General features: G+C 35.9%; 1 protein-coding gene across 1 annotated transcript in view; it reads right to left on the minus strand.

Moving 5' to 3' along the window:
• LOC147072903 (uncharacterized) overlaps window positions 1-16313 on the minus strand; it is a 206490-nt gene that overhangs the window by 44064 nt on the left and 146113 nt on the right. Inside the window, exon 5 of the mRNA XM_085945872.1 lies at window positions 10251-12004. Within this exon, the coding sequence (XP_085801998.1) occupies window positions 10251-12004 (1754 nt within the window). The remainder of the gene's footprint in view (window positions 1-10250; window positions 12005-16313) is intronic.

A 16313-nucleotide genomic window follows, 5' to 3' on the forward strand; every position in this document is an offset into this window, starting at 1 on the left:
TTTCAATAGCTGTTTAAAATAAATTATATGCCAAATCTGCCTGAAAATTTTAATGTGGCTTAGTAACGGATGGATACAGTTATGTGAGATTTGCTATTGTGACTTCATTTCTTAGGAATAGACTTGGTCGTAAGTTGCAACTTCCTCACCGAAACTGACTGAAAAGGACATTTGTCTTCCCATTGCAATACTTTTTTCAATACTCTTGAGAGAGGTGAGCATAATCTATCGTGTATTTGTCTGATATTATGCTCCCCCCTCTGATAGTATTTAAAAAAACATGGGCAACATCCAAATCAACTGCGTGACGTCAATATGCCATGTGCGGACCAACCACTGATTGGCCTCTTTTTTGGTTTTTTTTGTCTCCAGAATTAGTGGTCATAATCTCGTGTTTTATCAGATATTATGAACCACTCTTCTGGGGATATTTAAAATGCATTCACAAAAAATTATGGCACCTGAGAATGTGACATTTCCACACTCATGATGCTGCTGAAGTTAATCTACATGCTGCAGCTCTCAACTGGCTAGACACGGAATGTTACCGTTGTAGATGGCACAACCTTGTGCTTCTTTCCCTATGGTCCCAGTGCAATAAAAATTAAGCAATTAGGATAGAAAAGTTGTTTTTATACATTGATTGGAATAAATTTTGTGTTTTAGGCTATCAATGACTGCTGTATGCTTGGGCTACTGATCTCGAAAAAAATCACTCTGGACTGGGTCAGGTGGTGGAAATTGTTGGGAGAAGCCATGATCTACACACTGTTGGCGCACTCATGATATGTTTAATATAACCATATTGAGGACAACATGTGCGGGGCGACATTGGGTAAGAATATTATGATTTTTATGTAGTTTTCTATTGTTTTTTTTTGAATTGATGTTTTGGAGTAACGAGGGAATATATTTTCCCAGTCTCCTCTGGTGCTGTAACCTTTGATAGGTCTTATTATTTTCTCCATTCTGGATTGTTTTCCGGTTGCTTTGGTTGAGTGTTTTTTAAAATCCTCCGTGGCACTCAGCCATCTAGATTCCGGTATCAATGTGGAGATGGTTGGCTGCACCATGGATTAAGGCTGTCCGCCGATTAAAAAACTTCTAACCGCAGCCTGCGTGGAGATGTTGTAAATAACATTATTGGACGGACAACTTTAAAATTATGCTCAGTTGAAGCATTTGAAAAGCGACACCTGCACGGAACTGTCCAGGTCGGAGAAAAGTTTTTATTTTATATGGCCAAGACCGCCAAAAGATGTAGTGCCAAACTTGCGGATTGGAATTTTAGTGTCTCGGAATTGAAGTGTCTCAGAATTGTAGCCCTCCGGTTGGAACTTGTTTTTTTTTTTTTAATATCTTCTGTACGACTGGTGCCAGTTTTCGTATATGATACAGAAGCTGCACTCACCGTACTAGACGATATTTTAAAACATTCATCATTGTCATATCTACGAGTCTACGCGCCATTTGTATTTTTTATATTGTTCAATATTTAACTTGACTGTTTAGATGGGACTCAGCATATTTTATTCCCACACGTCTTATGTCAAGCGACACTTGACTAAGGACCTTTTAGTCTTCTATAATGTATGTAAGACTTTTTGGTTTATTTTAATCTTACCCGCCGAATCAGTGTTATAGTTAATATTACTGCTAAATTAGTAAAATGCCGACTCGTAAAAAATCGTTGTAGGAATTTTTTTTGGATTAAAAAAAATACCTAAATTTAAAACACATCTTATTATTTTGTAATATTTTATTTTTAATTTTATTATTAAATCATCAGTCAGAAGATTTTTTTTTTTTTTACCAATTTTCCAAATTTTCACTAGTATTTGTAAATTCTATTGGTACAACACTTCACGGTAAGTGTGTATGGTTGTTATTCGTTACAAATCCTTACCTCCATCAACCGTCAGGTTGGCAGGATTGCGAATATCTTTTAAATTATTCTTATTTTGTCTCAGGTTTGTATCTTCCAGATGGTGTCTAAAGATTGTATCCACCTTTTTCTTAATATCTTAGTACGGTGTAGTTCAGTAATTGTATATTTTCCAAATTACTATGCTGCCCCTACTGAAGATATTTTTAAACCATTCATCATGCACAGGATTGTATCATATTTTGTTTATTTATTGAAACACTGACCCTTGGACCTTAACTTGGAAACTAGCCTTGTAAACTTTACTATTATAGCATTGATGGCATTTCTGGAACGGTTTTAATGTGACCCGGTAACCGCAGAAAAATCAATATCATCCATATCATCCGGATCATCTCCTCCATAGATTCTCGGGCTCTCTATCTAGGGAAGGTTTTCTTCAACGACTTATTTTAATGTCTTACTTGCAGATGGTATTGTATTCTAATTTTTCCAGACTACCATTATCCATCGTACACATTGATCGATATGACTGTTAGTCAGTATGACTGTTCGTCATTTGTTTGGGCAATCTATGAATAAATTGTTGAAGAATGTGGTGTGTGGAAAAAAAGGATGTAATATCGTTGTAGATTTGTTACTCACATGCGTATGGAAGTCCTCGTGGATGAAGACTAAAGAAGAATGCAAGGAAATATTATAAATTCACATGGTCTTATTATTTTTATTACTCTTAAATATTATGCTACGTGAGTTTGTATTGTTTTTTTGGCAAATTTCTGCAATCCTCCACTGAACGAGTCATAAAAGAGAAGGAAAGAAGATTTTACATTAGTGCCTTCGGCCTGTAGCTGTTGCAACAAGAAAATATTAACAATTCACGCAGTTATAAAATTTTTATTATTCAAATATTATGCTATGTGAATTGGTATTGTTTTTTTTGGCAAATTTGAAAAAAGAAGGAAAGAATATTGATTAGCCGTGTCGTTAGTTCTTTTGTTCTGAAGCTGTTTCTACAAGGAAAATATTAACAATTCAATATAGTTATAATATTTTTTATTATTTTCAAATATTGTTATGGTAATTGCCATTGTTTTTTTTGGGACATTTCTGCAAACATCCACTGAACAAGAGTCATGAAAGGAGGAAAGACAATTGTTTGACCGTATTGCCATAAGGAAAATATTAACAAATTTCTGCAATCTTCCACTGAACAGCCATGAAAGAGGAGGAAAGAAGGTTGTTTAACCGTGTTATCAGTTCCTTCATTCTGAAGCTGTTGCCACAAGGAAAATATTAACAATTCACATGGTTATAATATTTTTATTATTCCCAAATATTATGCTATGTAAGTTGGTACTATTTTTTTTAGCTGATTTCTGCAATGCACTGAAGAGTCAAGAAAGAATGGGAAAGAAGATGTTTAACCGTGTCATCAGTTTCTTCGTTGTGAAGTGTTGCCACAAGGAAATGATTCAATTCACATAAGTATAATATTTTTATTTTCAATTACGCTATGTGAGTTGGTACAACTTTTTTTGGAAAATTTCTGCCATGCACTGAAGAGTAGTGGAAGAAGACTAAAGATTGTTAACCGTGTCGTTGGATCCTTCGTACTGATGCTGTGTGAATTTTTTTATCTTGTGATATACATAATATATTTTTGTTCTTAAATATTATGCGATGTAAGTCAGGAATTTTTCTCATAAATTTCTCCAATGGCAAAACAAGTGTTTTTGGAAATTTCTTTTAAATATTTTCAGAATATTGGGCATATTTATCGTGTATTTATCTGATATTATGCTCCGTTTTCTGACAATATTTGGAAATGAAAGACGTTACTACTTTTTTGGCAAATTTCTGCAATGTACTGAAGAGTAGTGGAAGAAGACTAAAGAAGATTGTTAACCGTGTCGTTGGATCCTTCGTGCTGATGCTGTGGGAATGTTTTTTATCTTACATAGGCATAATAAATTTTTGTTCTTAAATATTATGCGATGTTGTAAGTCAGGAATTTTTCTCATAAATTTCTCCAATGGCAAAACAAGACCTGTGTTATGTGTTTTTGGAAATTTCTTTAAATATTTTAAGAACATTGGGCATATTTATCGTGTTTTTATCTGATATTATGCCCCGTTTTCTGACAATATTTGGAAATGAAAGTCAGTACTACTTTTTTGGCAAATTTCTGCAATGCACTGAAGAGTTATGAAAGAAGACTAAAGAAGATTGTTTGACCGTCTCGTCAGTTACTTCGTGCTGAAGCTGTGGGTAGAATATTTTTAACTTGCATTGCCGTAATATTTTTTTAATATTACGCAATGTAAGTCAGGAATTTTTCTCATGAATTTCTCCAATGGCAAGACGAGACCTGTGTTATGTTTTTGGAAATTTCTTTAAATATTTTTGGAAATTGGGCATAATTATCGTGTATATATCTGATATTATTCCCCGTTTCCTGACAATATTTGGAAATGTAAGTCAGTACTATTTTTTTGGCAAATTTCTGCAATGCAATGAAAGAAGACTACAGAAGATTGTTTGACCGTGTCGTCGGTTCCTTCGTGCTGAAGCTGTGGGAAGAATTTTTTGTCTTACATTGGCATTTTTTTGTTCTTAAATATTAAGCAATGTCAGTCAGGAATTTTTCTAATAAATTTCTCCAATGGCTAAACAGGACCTGTGCTATGTTTTTGGAAGATTCCTTCAATATTTTCAGATTACTTGGCATATTTATCGTGTATTTATCTGATATTATGCCTCGTTTTCTGACAATATCTGGAAATGAACTACTTTTTTGGAAAATTTCTCCAATGCACTGAAGAGTCCTGAAAGAAGACTAAAGAAGATTGTTTAACCGTGTAGTCTGTTCCTCCGTGGTGAAGCTGTGGGAAGAATATTTTTAACTTGCATTGCCGTAATATTTTTTTGTTCTTAAATATTATGCAACGTCAGTCGGGAATTTTTCTCATTAATTTCTCCAATGGCAAAACATATATTGAAGAGATTCTTTCAATATTTTCTGAACGCTGGGTATATTTATCGTGTATTTATCGGATATTATACCCCGTTTTCTGATAATATTTGGAAGTGGAAGTCGCATCTAGATCATCGAACTGGAAGATGACAACTCTTCTGAAACTGAGATTGAAGTAATCTGTCATCAATTCAATAGGACTTGGAATTTATATAATAGAAGCGTAAAGAATTAATAGGATTTTATTGGTTTGTAAAATTATTAATTTGAATAGTTTGCATAAGTATATAATGTGCCCACCTAATGTATATAAGTGGCGAGGGGTGGGTGTAGGCTATTTGTTTTCTTTGAACCAAGAATACAATTTGCAGATAGTGCCGATTGGTTTTGAAAATTCAATCAAACCCTGCCGAAGCAAACCATAATAGCTTAGGCATGCATGCTACAGCTGATCCGACTATATAGTGCACGCCTTTTCAGTTTTACAGTATACTCAGTCAGCGGCGGCTCCTCTAATAGTGCTACGAACTGCCAGCATTTTTGAAGAAATTACTCAACTTTTCATTGTTATTCATATGTGTATCACTCGCTTCGCGAAGTAGAACATGTAGGAGTATTATGAACAATACTCCGTGCGCAAAGCGATTGCGATCCAAATGGGTTTTCAGTTTACACAGGATTACAATGAGGCCATTGTATACTTCTTAAACGGTAGTCTGATGTTCCTGTGGTAGCGTTTTGTGTAGCATTTTTTACACACTTTATGATCGGCGCGCGAAATTAGGACTCTAGAAACGCCAGTTTCTGTTTTATAACAATGTTGGCGAGTTCATTTTTAACAATTTCACATTTAAGATTAAATGAATCGCCGAACTTTTACGAAAATATGAACTGCCGCATTTATTTCTAAACCACTCAAATACATTCAATATAATAAAAAAAAAACACGGCAGCACTACATGAGTAGTAGGTCGTAGCTGAATAATAAATAAGAACGATAATTTAAGAGAAACATACTTTTATTGACATATAAATACATCAGAAATAAATATGAGTTCAAAGGAACGCTGATTTACAATATAAATATTACCCACGCAATGTAAGTTTATTTTATAATTTCACTTAAATTAATAATAATGTGAAATTAAAATAAATGTACTGCTATTCACTATTGACAAAGTGACCCAGCGTACGTCATCCATTTTTAGAACAGTTCATATTTGGCTGACGCATTCATTGTTGGGAGCGTAAAGCCATAAAACGTGACATTTATTTTTCTTTATTGATATTAAATTATTCTGTTTAAAAACTTTTTTAAGAAATGGAATAAATAAGACATTTAATTTATCTTCTGAGAAGTTCGACGTTTCAGTCATTATACACTAAGATATTATCTTAGCTTATTGACACGGCAGTCTTCGGTGATTAAGGTATTCATGAAGGGACGATTGCGACCTTTACGTGGCTAGGACAAGTGTTCCCGATGCCGCCAAAGAGTGTGACACTTCGTACCCTTATGGCACAGCCTCAAGGGTTCCTTTGCCATGGCTGGCCCTCCCTCACCCTGCAGCGGTGCTACAAAAGCGACCTACGTGCTGTAGGTCTGACATGGCGGGAGGCGCAAGAGTTGGCGTTGGATGGAGGGAAGTGGCGCGAACTTGTGCTTGCCCTATGCTCCAATGCTGGGTATAGAAGGTAAACCATTGCGCACTACCAGAAAATGCTATTCTGAAGACCACCGGCCGCCACTGCTCTCAGTAATCCGCCGCTTGATTATCCGACAACTACTATAATCCGCCGTTATTTTTACTAGTTGAAAGCACAAAATCAAGTTCTATAATTCGCCGGTATTCGATTGTCAAATTCAGTAGTCCGGCGCGTACAGGTGTATAACCGCAGATGACACATTTATTTTGGAAACTTCTTCGTAAAACGTACGTTCATCACGTACCAGGGAGGAAAGTGCCCAAGGACCGCATCACAATTATGCCGTGCTCTGATGCAACCGGGACACACAAACTGAAGCTTTTGGTCATAGGGAGAGCCAGGAATCCTAAACCATTCAAGAATATCTGCCTCACTGAACAACTGGTTATGTCTAGAGTTGGGTATTTCCCGAGAAAATCTCAATATCGAGATTCAGGATTAATATGATTTTTTTTTTATTTATGTAAAAGATAAACAAAATAGAAGTAGGAAAACAAAAATAATTAAAAATATTACTTCGCTGCGTCTGACAATTGCGTACGCTTTTGAGACACCCTTCCCTGATGTCGCAAAATTGCGCTCATTTTGAGTCGACGTTGGCTTAATTGTGTTTAATGCCCCGCCCCGATCAGTCTTTAAACGTTTTGTGTTTTCTGTCTACTTTTTTCATATAAAATCGTTTTATCAATTAATATTTGATAATAAAGATATCCCGAATCCTGAGAAAAGATTCTCGAGATCTGGGATTTTCCGAAATGTTACAAATTTCAATTCTCGAGATTCGGGATGGAAAATCTCGAAAATTTCTCGAGAATTTCCGTCGGGAAATAACTGAAACCCAACTCTAGTTTTGTCAAGTGATTTACTGTTAATATTTTTTATAATCTAGTAAATACTTGATTTTGATTATAAATAAAACCGTAATTTTCTAGTACAAATTTTAACTATTTTTATGAAATGGTGCCTGTTTTAATTTTTACCCTATTTTGTATGTATGCACTATAATCCGTTGCTTTCACTAATTTTACACTTGTCTGGTTTTTGGGGTGGCGGATTACTGAGAGAGTAGTGTATTTCTTTTTGTTGAATTAGGAATATTACAAATGGTTAACGTTAAGCGTTACCGATATAAAATATTCTGTCTATATAATATCTAAAGTTATGTATGATTTAAATTTAACTCATACAGCGCTGATAACACGGCTGCCGTGCCGGCATTAGGTGGCCATTAGATAGGCATGTTATTTAATACATTGGACGCTAAAGACGGGCCCAGCGCGTAACGATTAAGGTGGCCGTTCGATATAATTAGCATGCTATTTAAATGTGATAATTAAAAAGTAATTACTGACATACTCCTGGAATTCCCGTCTTCAATGGGGAGCCGGAATAAAATTTTGTAGGCGTAAGCGTGCAGCTTGGTCACATGGTCAATTGACAAAATATGAAAGGCTTATGACGTATCACTTGGCTATCTGGATAAAAAGAAATAGTTAGTAATAATATGTAAGATTTTGTTTTTTAAGTTTGACAGAGATGGGCGTGAAAGATGTATGAGTGGAAGAGAGTGAGTATAAAGTTCATTTTGTAGCGACTGTACCACTAACTCAATTGTCAAGTGAGATTTTTTTCTTTTATTTAAAAAGCAGTCGGAAGAAACGGGAGTTGCGAGCGGACGCAAGTTAAAGTCGTGTACTCCGCGCCAAAAAAATAAACTATTGTTTTAATTATTAGCATATAAGTGTGTAGCAAAGAAAAATCACTGAAAATATAAAGCCACGTGCTTATAACCAAAAAAAAAAGACAAAGACTTTTCATTTAACCCAAATCTGTTTAATTAGTTTTTGTGAATCCTGAATCGGGATATCTCATTACTCAGCAGTAGCTTAACAAAGTATAAAGTGCACTATGTATGTTTGTTCTTGCCAGTCTACTCATTCTCTACGACATTCTGTGTTGTGTTTAACTAAATAATCGTGTACCGGGTACCCTATGCATCAATGGCTGGGAGCTTGGTAAAACATTTAGTAACATGGCTAAATCGCAACATCGTCATTCTTTTAAATTACGATAATTTGAAAACTGCACAATATAAATTGAATAATAGCAAATTTATAGTAAATTTAAACTATCTGTAATTAATTGTCAAGTCTTATAATATCTAAATTGCAGGAAATTAAAGAATATTTTTGACAAATGGTGCTTCACATTTGAATATTTGTGGATGCTTATCAGGATTTTAATGGATTTTGTTTGCATGTGTGCAATGTGTTAAAAATGTATGCGTAAACATGTATTATCCTGCAGTTGCAAGATTGCATGCATGAATCAAAAAAGTTCGGAAGCTTCTGAATTTTCATTTGATAGTTGGGATTTTTTCGATCTGCACCACATACTAGGGAAGTACTTTTAATTTAAATACATATCTACCGTGCCAAATTTATACTTTGACTAGTACTGAAGAGGATGCACTTAATTTTTTTTCCAAGAGAGGAAGTGTGCAAGGACTACCTACACCTACAGTATCTCTGCTCTACCTGCAGTAGAATCAAAACCTTGGTGCGATATGGGACTGGACACACGTGGCGGAGCCAGGGCTTTATAATGTTCCCTAAAATCTAATTTATTAATATTATTTTTTATTATTAATTCCCTAAACTACAATGCTTTATTGTTTTATCAAGATGGCAAATTTTATTTATTGTACTTATATGATTTTTATATTTTGACATAGGTAGTTGTCTGCTCAAAAGTGGAGGTTTATAGCTTTTATTGGGCAATTGGGCATTGTATGTTAGAGCAATGTTTCTTAAGGCTATACTTCAGCTGGGGCACGGTCTAAAACGATCGTGACTACGCGACGATTGTGCAAATGACGCGTGCAGAACAAAACATAATTTGTCATAAAAAGTCAACATGCGTCCATTTAATGTTATGTTTATTGTTCTATTATTAATAATAATAATATATTCATTGACATGTTTTCTTTTTCAAGTAAATGGGTAACGTTTTTTAGTCATCTTTACACGATTTAAGTATTAATTCCCCCGTCGCCATCACAAAACAAATTGACGTGTTCACAGCTCGAATTTCGCTCTCCGATTGTTAGCCAGTCTGAAATTTCGTCGCACCTATAGTTGAAGATTATTTGCCGTTTCACTGAAGTATGCTCTTAACCTTTTTACATCCGCGATCACAAAAAAATCAAAAAATGTTTTGCGGACCATCAACATTGGAATGAAATAATAAATATTTATATTTAACCTATTTTTGAAACAATTGTTGAAATACAACCCCACTTTAAATGTTTGGTTTCTAGGTAACTATTTAACTGCAGAAAATTTTTGTGGCCCACCCAAAAACCGGACCACGGTTAAGAAACTGTGAAACTATGAAACAGACAGAATAATAACACATAAAACATTTCTACTAAAGTTGGGAAAAGGATATCACCTAAAGGGAACATAAGACATGAGCTGAACAGTATAATGGGATGAGCATTTAAAATCTATTAACCCATATACCAAATTACACCATTTAAACATGTCTGAAATAAAATTGAAATCAAATTTTGCCAAAGTTAATTGGCGCCCATCGAAACGATTAATAGTAATATTTTCCGTCTCGTTCATACATACTGTCCAAGTTATTCAAATAATGATAGTTTAAAATAATTCTTACCAGAATCCCGACCAGCAGAATGAGAGCGATGACTCCAATCACACTGATTGCGATAGCTGCAATAGCACCAGAACTATCTTCAGCGCCTTCCTGCCCACCTAGATCATCTGTGTAAGAGACAGTCGTCTGACGAGGCAGGCTTTCAACGGAATTCGGAACTGACTCTGGGTTAATAACTTCAATATTTTGTCCCGGGCTGCTTGCTGACGCCGTTGTCAAGTCGTGCTCTTTCGGCTTGAAGTTTGTACTGGGTAATTCATTGTTTGTAGTGTCTGATGAAAGAGATTTTGTAATATCGCTCTCTGATTTTTCGTTATCCAGTATTATCGTCTTGGTTACTTCGTTACTGTCGATATTTTTTGCATCAGGATCTTCATTATTGTCTTCGGTGTCTGTCGGTGAATTAGTATCGTCTTCATCAGTTGTTGTTGTTTCCCGTGAATCCAATATCTCCTCAGACGTCATTAAGCTGTGATTGTTCGTTTCGGTCACAATGCTATTATGTGTCGTAGGTTTCAGTGTAACGTCTTCTAAAGGAGATGTCTGCGTTACTGTCGTACTGGGAGAAGTGATATAATCTGTATTACTGTTAGTGGTGCCGTAATAATGAGTCGACGCTGCGTCCATATCTTGTGTGCTTGTCTTAATGGCCATTGTAGTTATATCGACAGAATTAGATATATCTGGAGAATTAGACTTCGACATTAACGTTGTCGTACCATCTTTTTCAGTAGTATACGACGAGCTAAAAGTAAAGTCTGTTATATCGTCGACGACTGTTGTCGTTGGCACGTTACTTTGCAAATTATTTTCAGTAATAATTTCCAACGTTGTAGTATCAGGAACCATCGTAGATGTAACATCATCATTAATTATAGTTGTTGTAATTCTGTTTGTAATACTTTTAGTTGTCGCGTCATCTGTTGATTTATCAGTAGTATACACGTTTGTCGTAGTCAAAGAGAAACTGTATGGAATAGTTGTAGTAGCTTCTTGTGTAGTAGTCGGAATATCTGTCGTAGAAATACCTAAAAATTCATCATCGTCATTATCACCGTCTGTCGTATCAAAACGTACCGAATAATTTGATGTAATCTTTTTAAATTTATATGAAGTATGTGTTGGCGTATCTGCTGTTGTAATTATATCAGTTGTAGTAATGTCTTGTAAAGTTGTCGACTCTTTTAAATTATCGCCTGTTGTAATTGTGGTTTTCTGAGCATACGGTTTACTCATGTAAGTCGTCAAATCCATATTGCTGAAGAAATCATCGTCATCCGTTGAGCTTCGGCTCGTTACGTCCTCGTGGGTAGTAGTATACCTGGAATGAGGCCCGTTCGAGAAAGCGTCTTTCGAACTGAACGTTGAAAAGTCTCCAATATCGTCGCCTGTTGTTCCGTAATAATCATCTTCTGAAATGAAGTCTGGAGGTGCAGATGTGTCACGTTCATAAACGGGAGTTGTAACGGTGCTGGGAAACTTTGTGATCGATTCAAACAGAGAGCTGTCGAGGAAATCGTCAACGGTTGCTTCTTTTATGATACCATTTGTTTTATTTATATTATCATTGGAGCTATCGAGTAAAGCCGTTACATAGTTGTTGTTACTGGGACTGGTGACTTGGTTGAAGGAAGCTTTCTTTTCTACTGTCTCCGTTGTGCTGTTATTATTCAGAGCCGATAATATTCTTGTTAAAGTAACTGTTGATAAATTCTCGCCCGCGGATGGACTGTCAGACATTGGTATGTTGGCTTCTGAAAGAGAGAATTATAAATATATTATATCATACGAAAGGCTAAATAGTTTAGGTGGGTGAAGTGAAAGAATGGGAGTGGTGCCGAATGAATCAAAGCAATACAACGTGCACAATCTAACAGTGGAGAAGGGTGGAGGTAGGCTGTTAAGGCTTGTCAGTCATACGTATTTGTTTTCATTGAACTGAAACTAGCGAGCGGCTTATAATGCTGTGGGTCCCAGGTTCGAAACCTGGGTCTGGCAAATACACATATTGTTTTTTAATTTGTGTTTGGAGTTAGAGTATGGTTCTAATATGTCGAGCAAGTGACTAACATTTATTTCTCGTAAAAACAAAAATCTGTTAATACAAACCTCCACTCTGTGGAGGCCCATATGATCTTATTAAGGTTGGATATGGTAAAAAAGTAAAACCAAACCATAATAGTCTTAGTGTGATATGGGCGATCCGACAAAAATATTGCACAGTTTTTCAGTTATACTTATTTGTTTTCATTGAATTAAGAATACATAATATCATAGGTGGTGTTACTTCATTAAGGCTATACCCCAGCTGAGGCATGGTCTCAAAAGATCGTGACTAGGCGATGCGCGGAATGCATGTCGCGGGTGCAAATGACGGAAGCCGAACGAAATATAATTTGTCATAAAAGTTCAACATGCATCCTTTTTATGTTATGTTTATCATTATATTCGTAATAATAATAGTATATTCATTGACATGTTTTCTGTTTTAAGTACATACGTAAAGTATTTTAGTCATCTACACGATTTAAGAATATTTTCATCCGACGACATGACAAAACGAATCGACGTGCAGACGCCTTGACTATCGCTCTCCGAATGACAGCGCGGCCGTAATTTCGTTCTACATACAGTTGAAAATTATTTGCCGTTTCATCTATTATGGCTTGGATTACGTAGGGTTTAATTGAATTTCAAAATATAACCAACACTATCTGCAATTTATAGTCTTAGTTCACAATGAAAAAAAAAAAGTATGACTGAGAAAGTTTAGTGTGCTCTATTTATGTCAGATCTTAACAGTCTACCTCCATAGTTTTTACATTTTCATGACTGTGGTGCGATCGACTAAATCCATCATGTGATCGACCAGTCGATGAGTTGAACATGCCTGCAGGGCTATTCTAAATAGTTAATGATAACACTTTTCTGTTATTTTCATTGCTCCGAAAAAACATGGATATTACTCGAAGCAATGCCATAAACAAGGCATTATTGTCTATAATAATTGTTAGCACAATACGTCTTACTTGATTCCAATCAAGTAAAGCGTCGATGACACTGAGCTACTTTACAACCTGCTAGTCGGCGAGTTTAAAAGCGGGCAAGTCAGCTAGTGGGATTCTGATGATGACACACAAAACCTTCCACTCGCTCGTTAGTAGTTCGTAGTTCGTTTTTTTACCAGCAGGTTTGCCACTATCGCTCTACTGCGCAGGCGCAGATCGGCCCACACGCCAGCGAGTACCGAGTAAAGTAGCCCGGCTTTCAACTTTTCTTGGTAGATTGTTTACAATCTGCTTGTTAGCTAGTTCGATGATGACACTTGGCAAGTTTACAAGCAGACTGTAAATTCGCTGGCTTGTAGCTTGTAAAGTAGCTCAATGTCATCGACGCTTTAGACGTGTTAACCGTATTACTCAACAACATTTGGAACTGGATTTGTATGGAATTAAATGTTTAGTTATATAAACCATTTCTTTTATTGAATGAATAATTCACAAGATTTTGAGAATGTAACATTCCATAATATATTGAACATACATAGCTTGAAAACACCTCAGATGTATACACACTAGAAAAACTCATATTTGAAAAAATGTATAACCAATTGGTGTGGCCAATCTGTATATTAACCAATTATGCTACGAGCCTCCAATCTAATTATGACAATTTAAACTAGTAGATTATACATGAAAATGCTTATCAAATTGCGTTATTATTTATTGTACGACAACATCTTCTTGGCTACGCTTCTAGGCGCTGTTGTCTACCAAATGGGAGGAGCTTGTTAGTTTATAATAGAGTGCGGTTAAAAATGGGCGGAGCATGTTAGTTCACAGTTTTAACACGTAGCCAAAAAGATGTTGTCGTACTATACTATCTGTTTTTCTGTATTAAATCAAGGAATATTAATTACCTTAATAACAAACCAACGCCTGGCTCTCACCAAATATTTTAGTTATAGCGTCTACTTGAACTTGCTACCAATTTTTAATAAACCATTTTTTTTATTCAATGAATAATTCACAAGATTTTGAGAATGTAACATTCCATATATTGAACATACATAACTTGAAAACATCTCAGATATATCGACACCAGTTATACAGGTTGAAATCCAGTTGAGTTTCATATTTTTTTTCAAATATGATTTTTTCTAGTGGGTAGGGGAGAGCAGGTAGGATTCGTACACAGGGAGCATTCGTACAGTGGCGATATCTTCACTATCCAATTCATTGGCATGCTCGCGTTTTTGTGTGTGACTCCCGCTCATACGCATAGTGTAACCGCGGGGCAGGGCATCAGTGCGGCCAACAGCTTCGACGGAGCACGCCGATACGTGTTTTCGCTCTACGTAAGTATTTTTTGTATTCACTTTTGAACACGCTTAACTGTTATAAGTTTTGCACGAATGTTATAAGTGACTTAGTATAGTTTATGAAGTAATAACTTCGTTTAATATGTAAATAGTCATTTTAGGCTAACTATAGCGGTTATTTTTATTTTCAATTAATTTGTTGATTTCTCGGTTTGGGGTACCTTCGTGCAGTTATGAGTGGGGTAGATTCGTACTGTACGAATACTCCCCATTCCTAACTGCGTGGCAGTAGAAAGATTGTTCACCAAAAATATTATTGTTACAGAACCATGCCGCGAATATATGTGAAAAGGGGGACAAGAACAGGAGACGTTGATGAAGATGCAATGATGCAAGATGCAGCCGTTAGAATCCACGTAAGGTGGACAATCAACTTCTACAGCGGGCCAAGATGCCGATGTGCCAGAAACTCTACCTGCAGAAACAGAGATTACTCGACAAGATCTTTCATGGAGCTCAGCGCCAGTATCACCCTCCTTGCTATCACCTACAACTGCGCCTGCATCTTCATCAACTGTAGGATTAATAACTCCAGAAATTATCCGGCCCTATCCCACAGTGGACAGAAATGCGTTAAAAAAGTCGAAGAAAGGAAAACTACCAGGAAAATCGAGAATATAATATACAGATACCCCTGAAAAAAAATAGACTAGAAGAAATAGAAAAAGCAAAAAAGTTGAAGAAGCAAGAGCAAGAGAGGAAACAAAGGGCTAAAGAGATGAAGCGAGCATTACATTTACTGTCAGATACAAGAACCAAAACAAAGAGACAGAAGAAAACTTCAGGGACAACTAAACCAAAGAGGCAAAATAAAACTGTAAAGACTGACAGTCAGGATGAAACTGATTGTGAGGATGAGGCTAATATGAGTTTATGAGAAAGTTCTTGTTCTCCCATCGAAGAGACGTCTGAAGGATCGGATACTGAGAATGAAACTCCAGTTACGTCAGAGAACATCAAAGAAGAACGCTTTGTGATAGTAGAGTTCAAGAAAACAAAGACGGTTTTATATTATCTTGGACAGGTGCTTAAAAAATATAGTCCCGTTGAATACAAAGTTTCATTTTTGAGGAAGAAGCCTCATACCTGAAAATTTGTCTTTCCCACTACCAAAGATGAAGGAACAGTTTACATATCAGATGTGGTATGTGTTTTCCCGCTATCAAAATCTGCTTTTACAGCAAGAACAGCCCGGATAATATTTAGCTTCGAAAAAGACCTATCTATGTATAATGTTGGATAGTACAACTATTACATACATAAGATTAAGACCTATTACTCTAATGGTACATTTTATAATGTTGATTTATTCGCTCCTTTATTAACAAAAAAATAAATAAAAGTGTTATGTTTTTATGACTAAGTAGTTATAAGCACTTTAAAAACAATAACTGTTAATTATTATTACATGAAGGCTGATTCTGTGTTAGCTTTGATCTCAATACATGATTATATTACATTGAATAAATAGCATTTTCTTTGACTGTACGAAGGTTCCCCATTATGTACGAATGTGCCCCACACTATGTACGAAGCAGTGACGTCCCTAGACAAAATGCCGCCCCTAGGCAGCGTCAAAATGCCGCCCCATTTTTTTATCATCCTTTCATTACTCCAATATCTAAGAAATGTGTTGTATGAAGCATGGCCCCCTCATCCTGAAGCAGGCCCCATGTTAGGAT

Source organism: Rhyacophila brunnea, unplaced genomic scaffold (assembly GCF_057557595.1).
Source record: "Rhyacophila brunnea isolate RB1 unplaced genomic scaffold, BYU_Rbru_1.0 scaffold_19, whole genome shotgun sequence".
NCBI classification, from domain to species: Eukaryota; Metazoa; Arthropoda; class Insecta; order Trichoptera; family Rhyacophilidae; genus Rhyacophila; species Rhyacophila brunnea.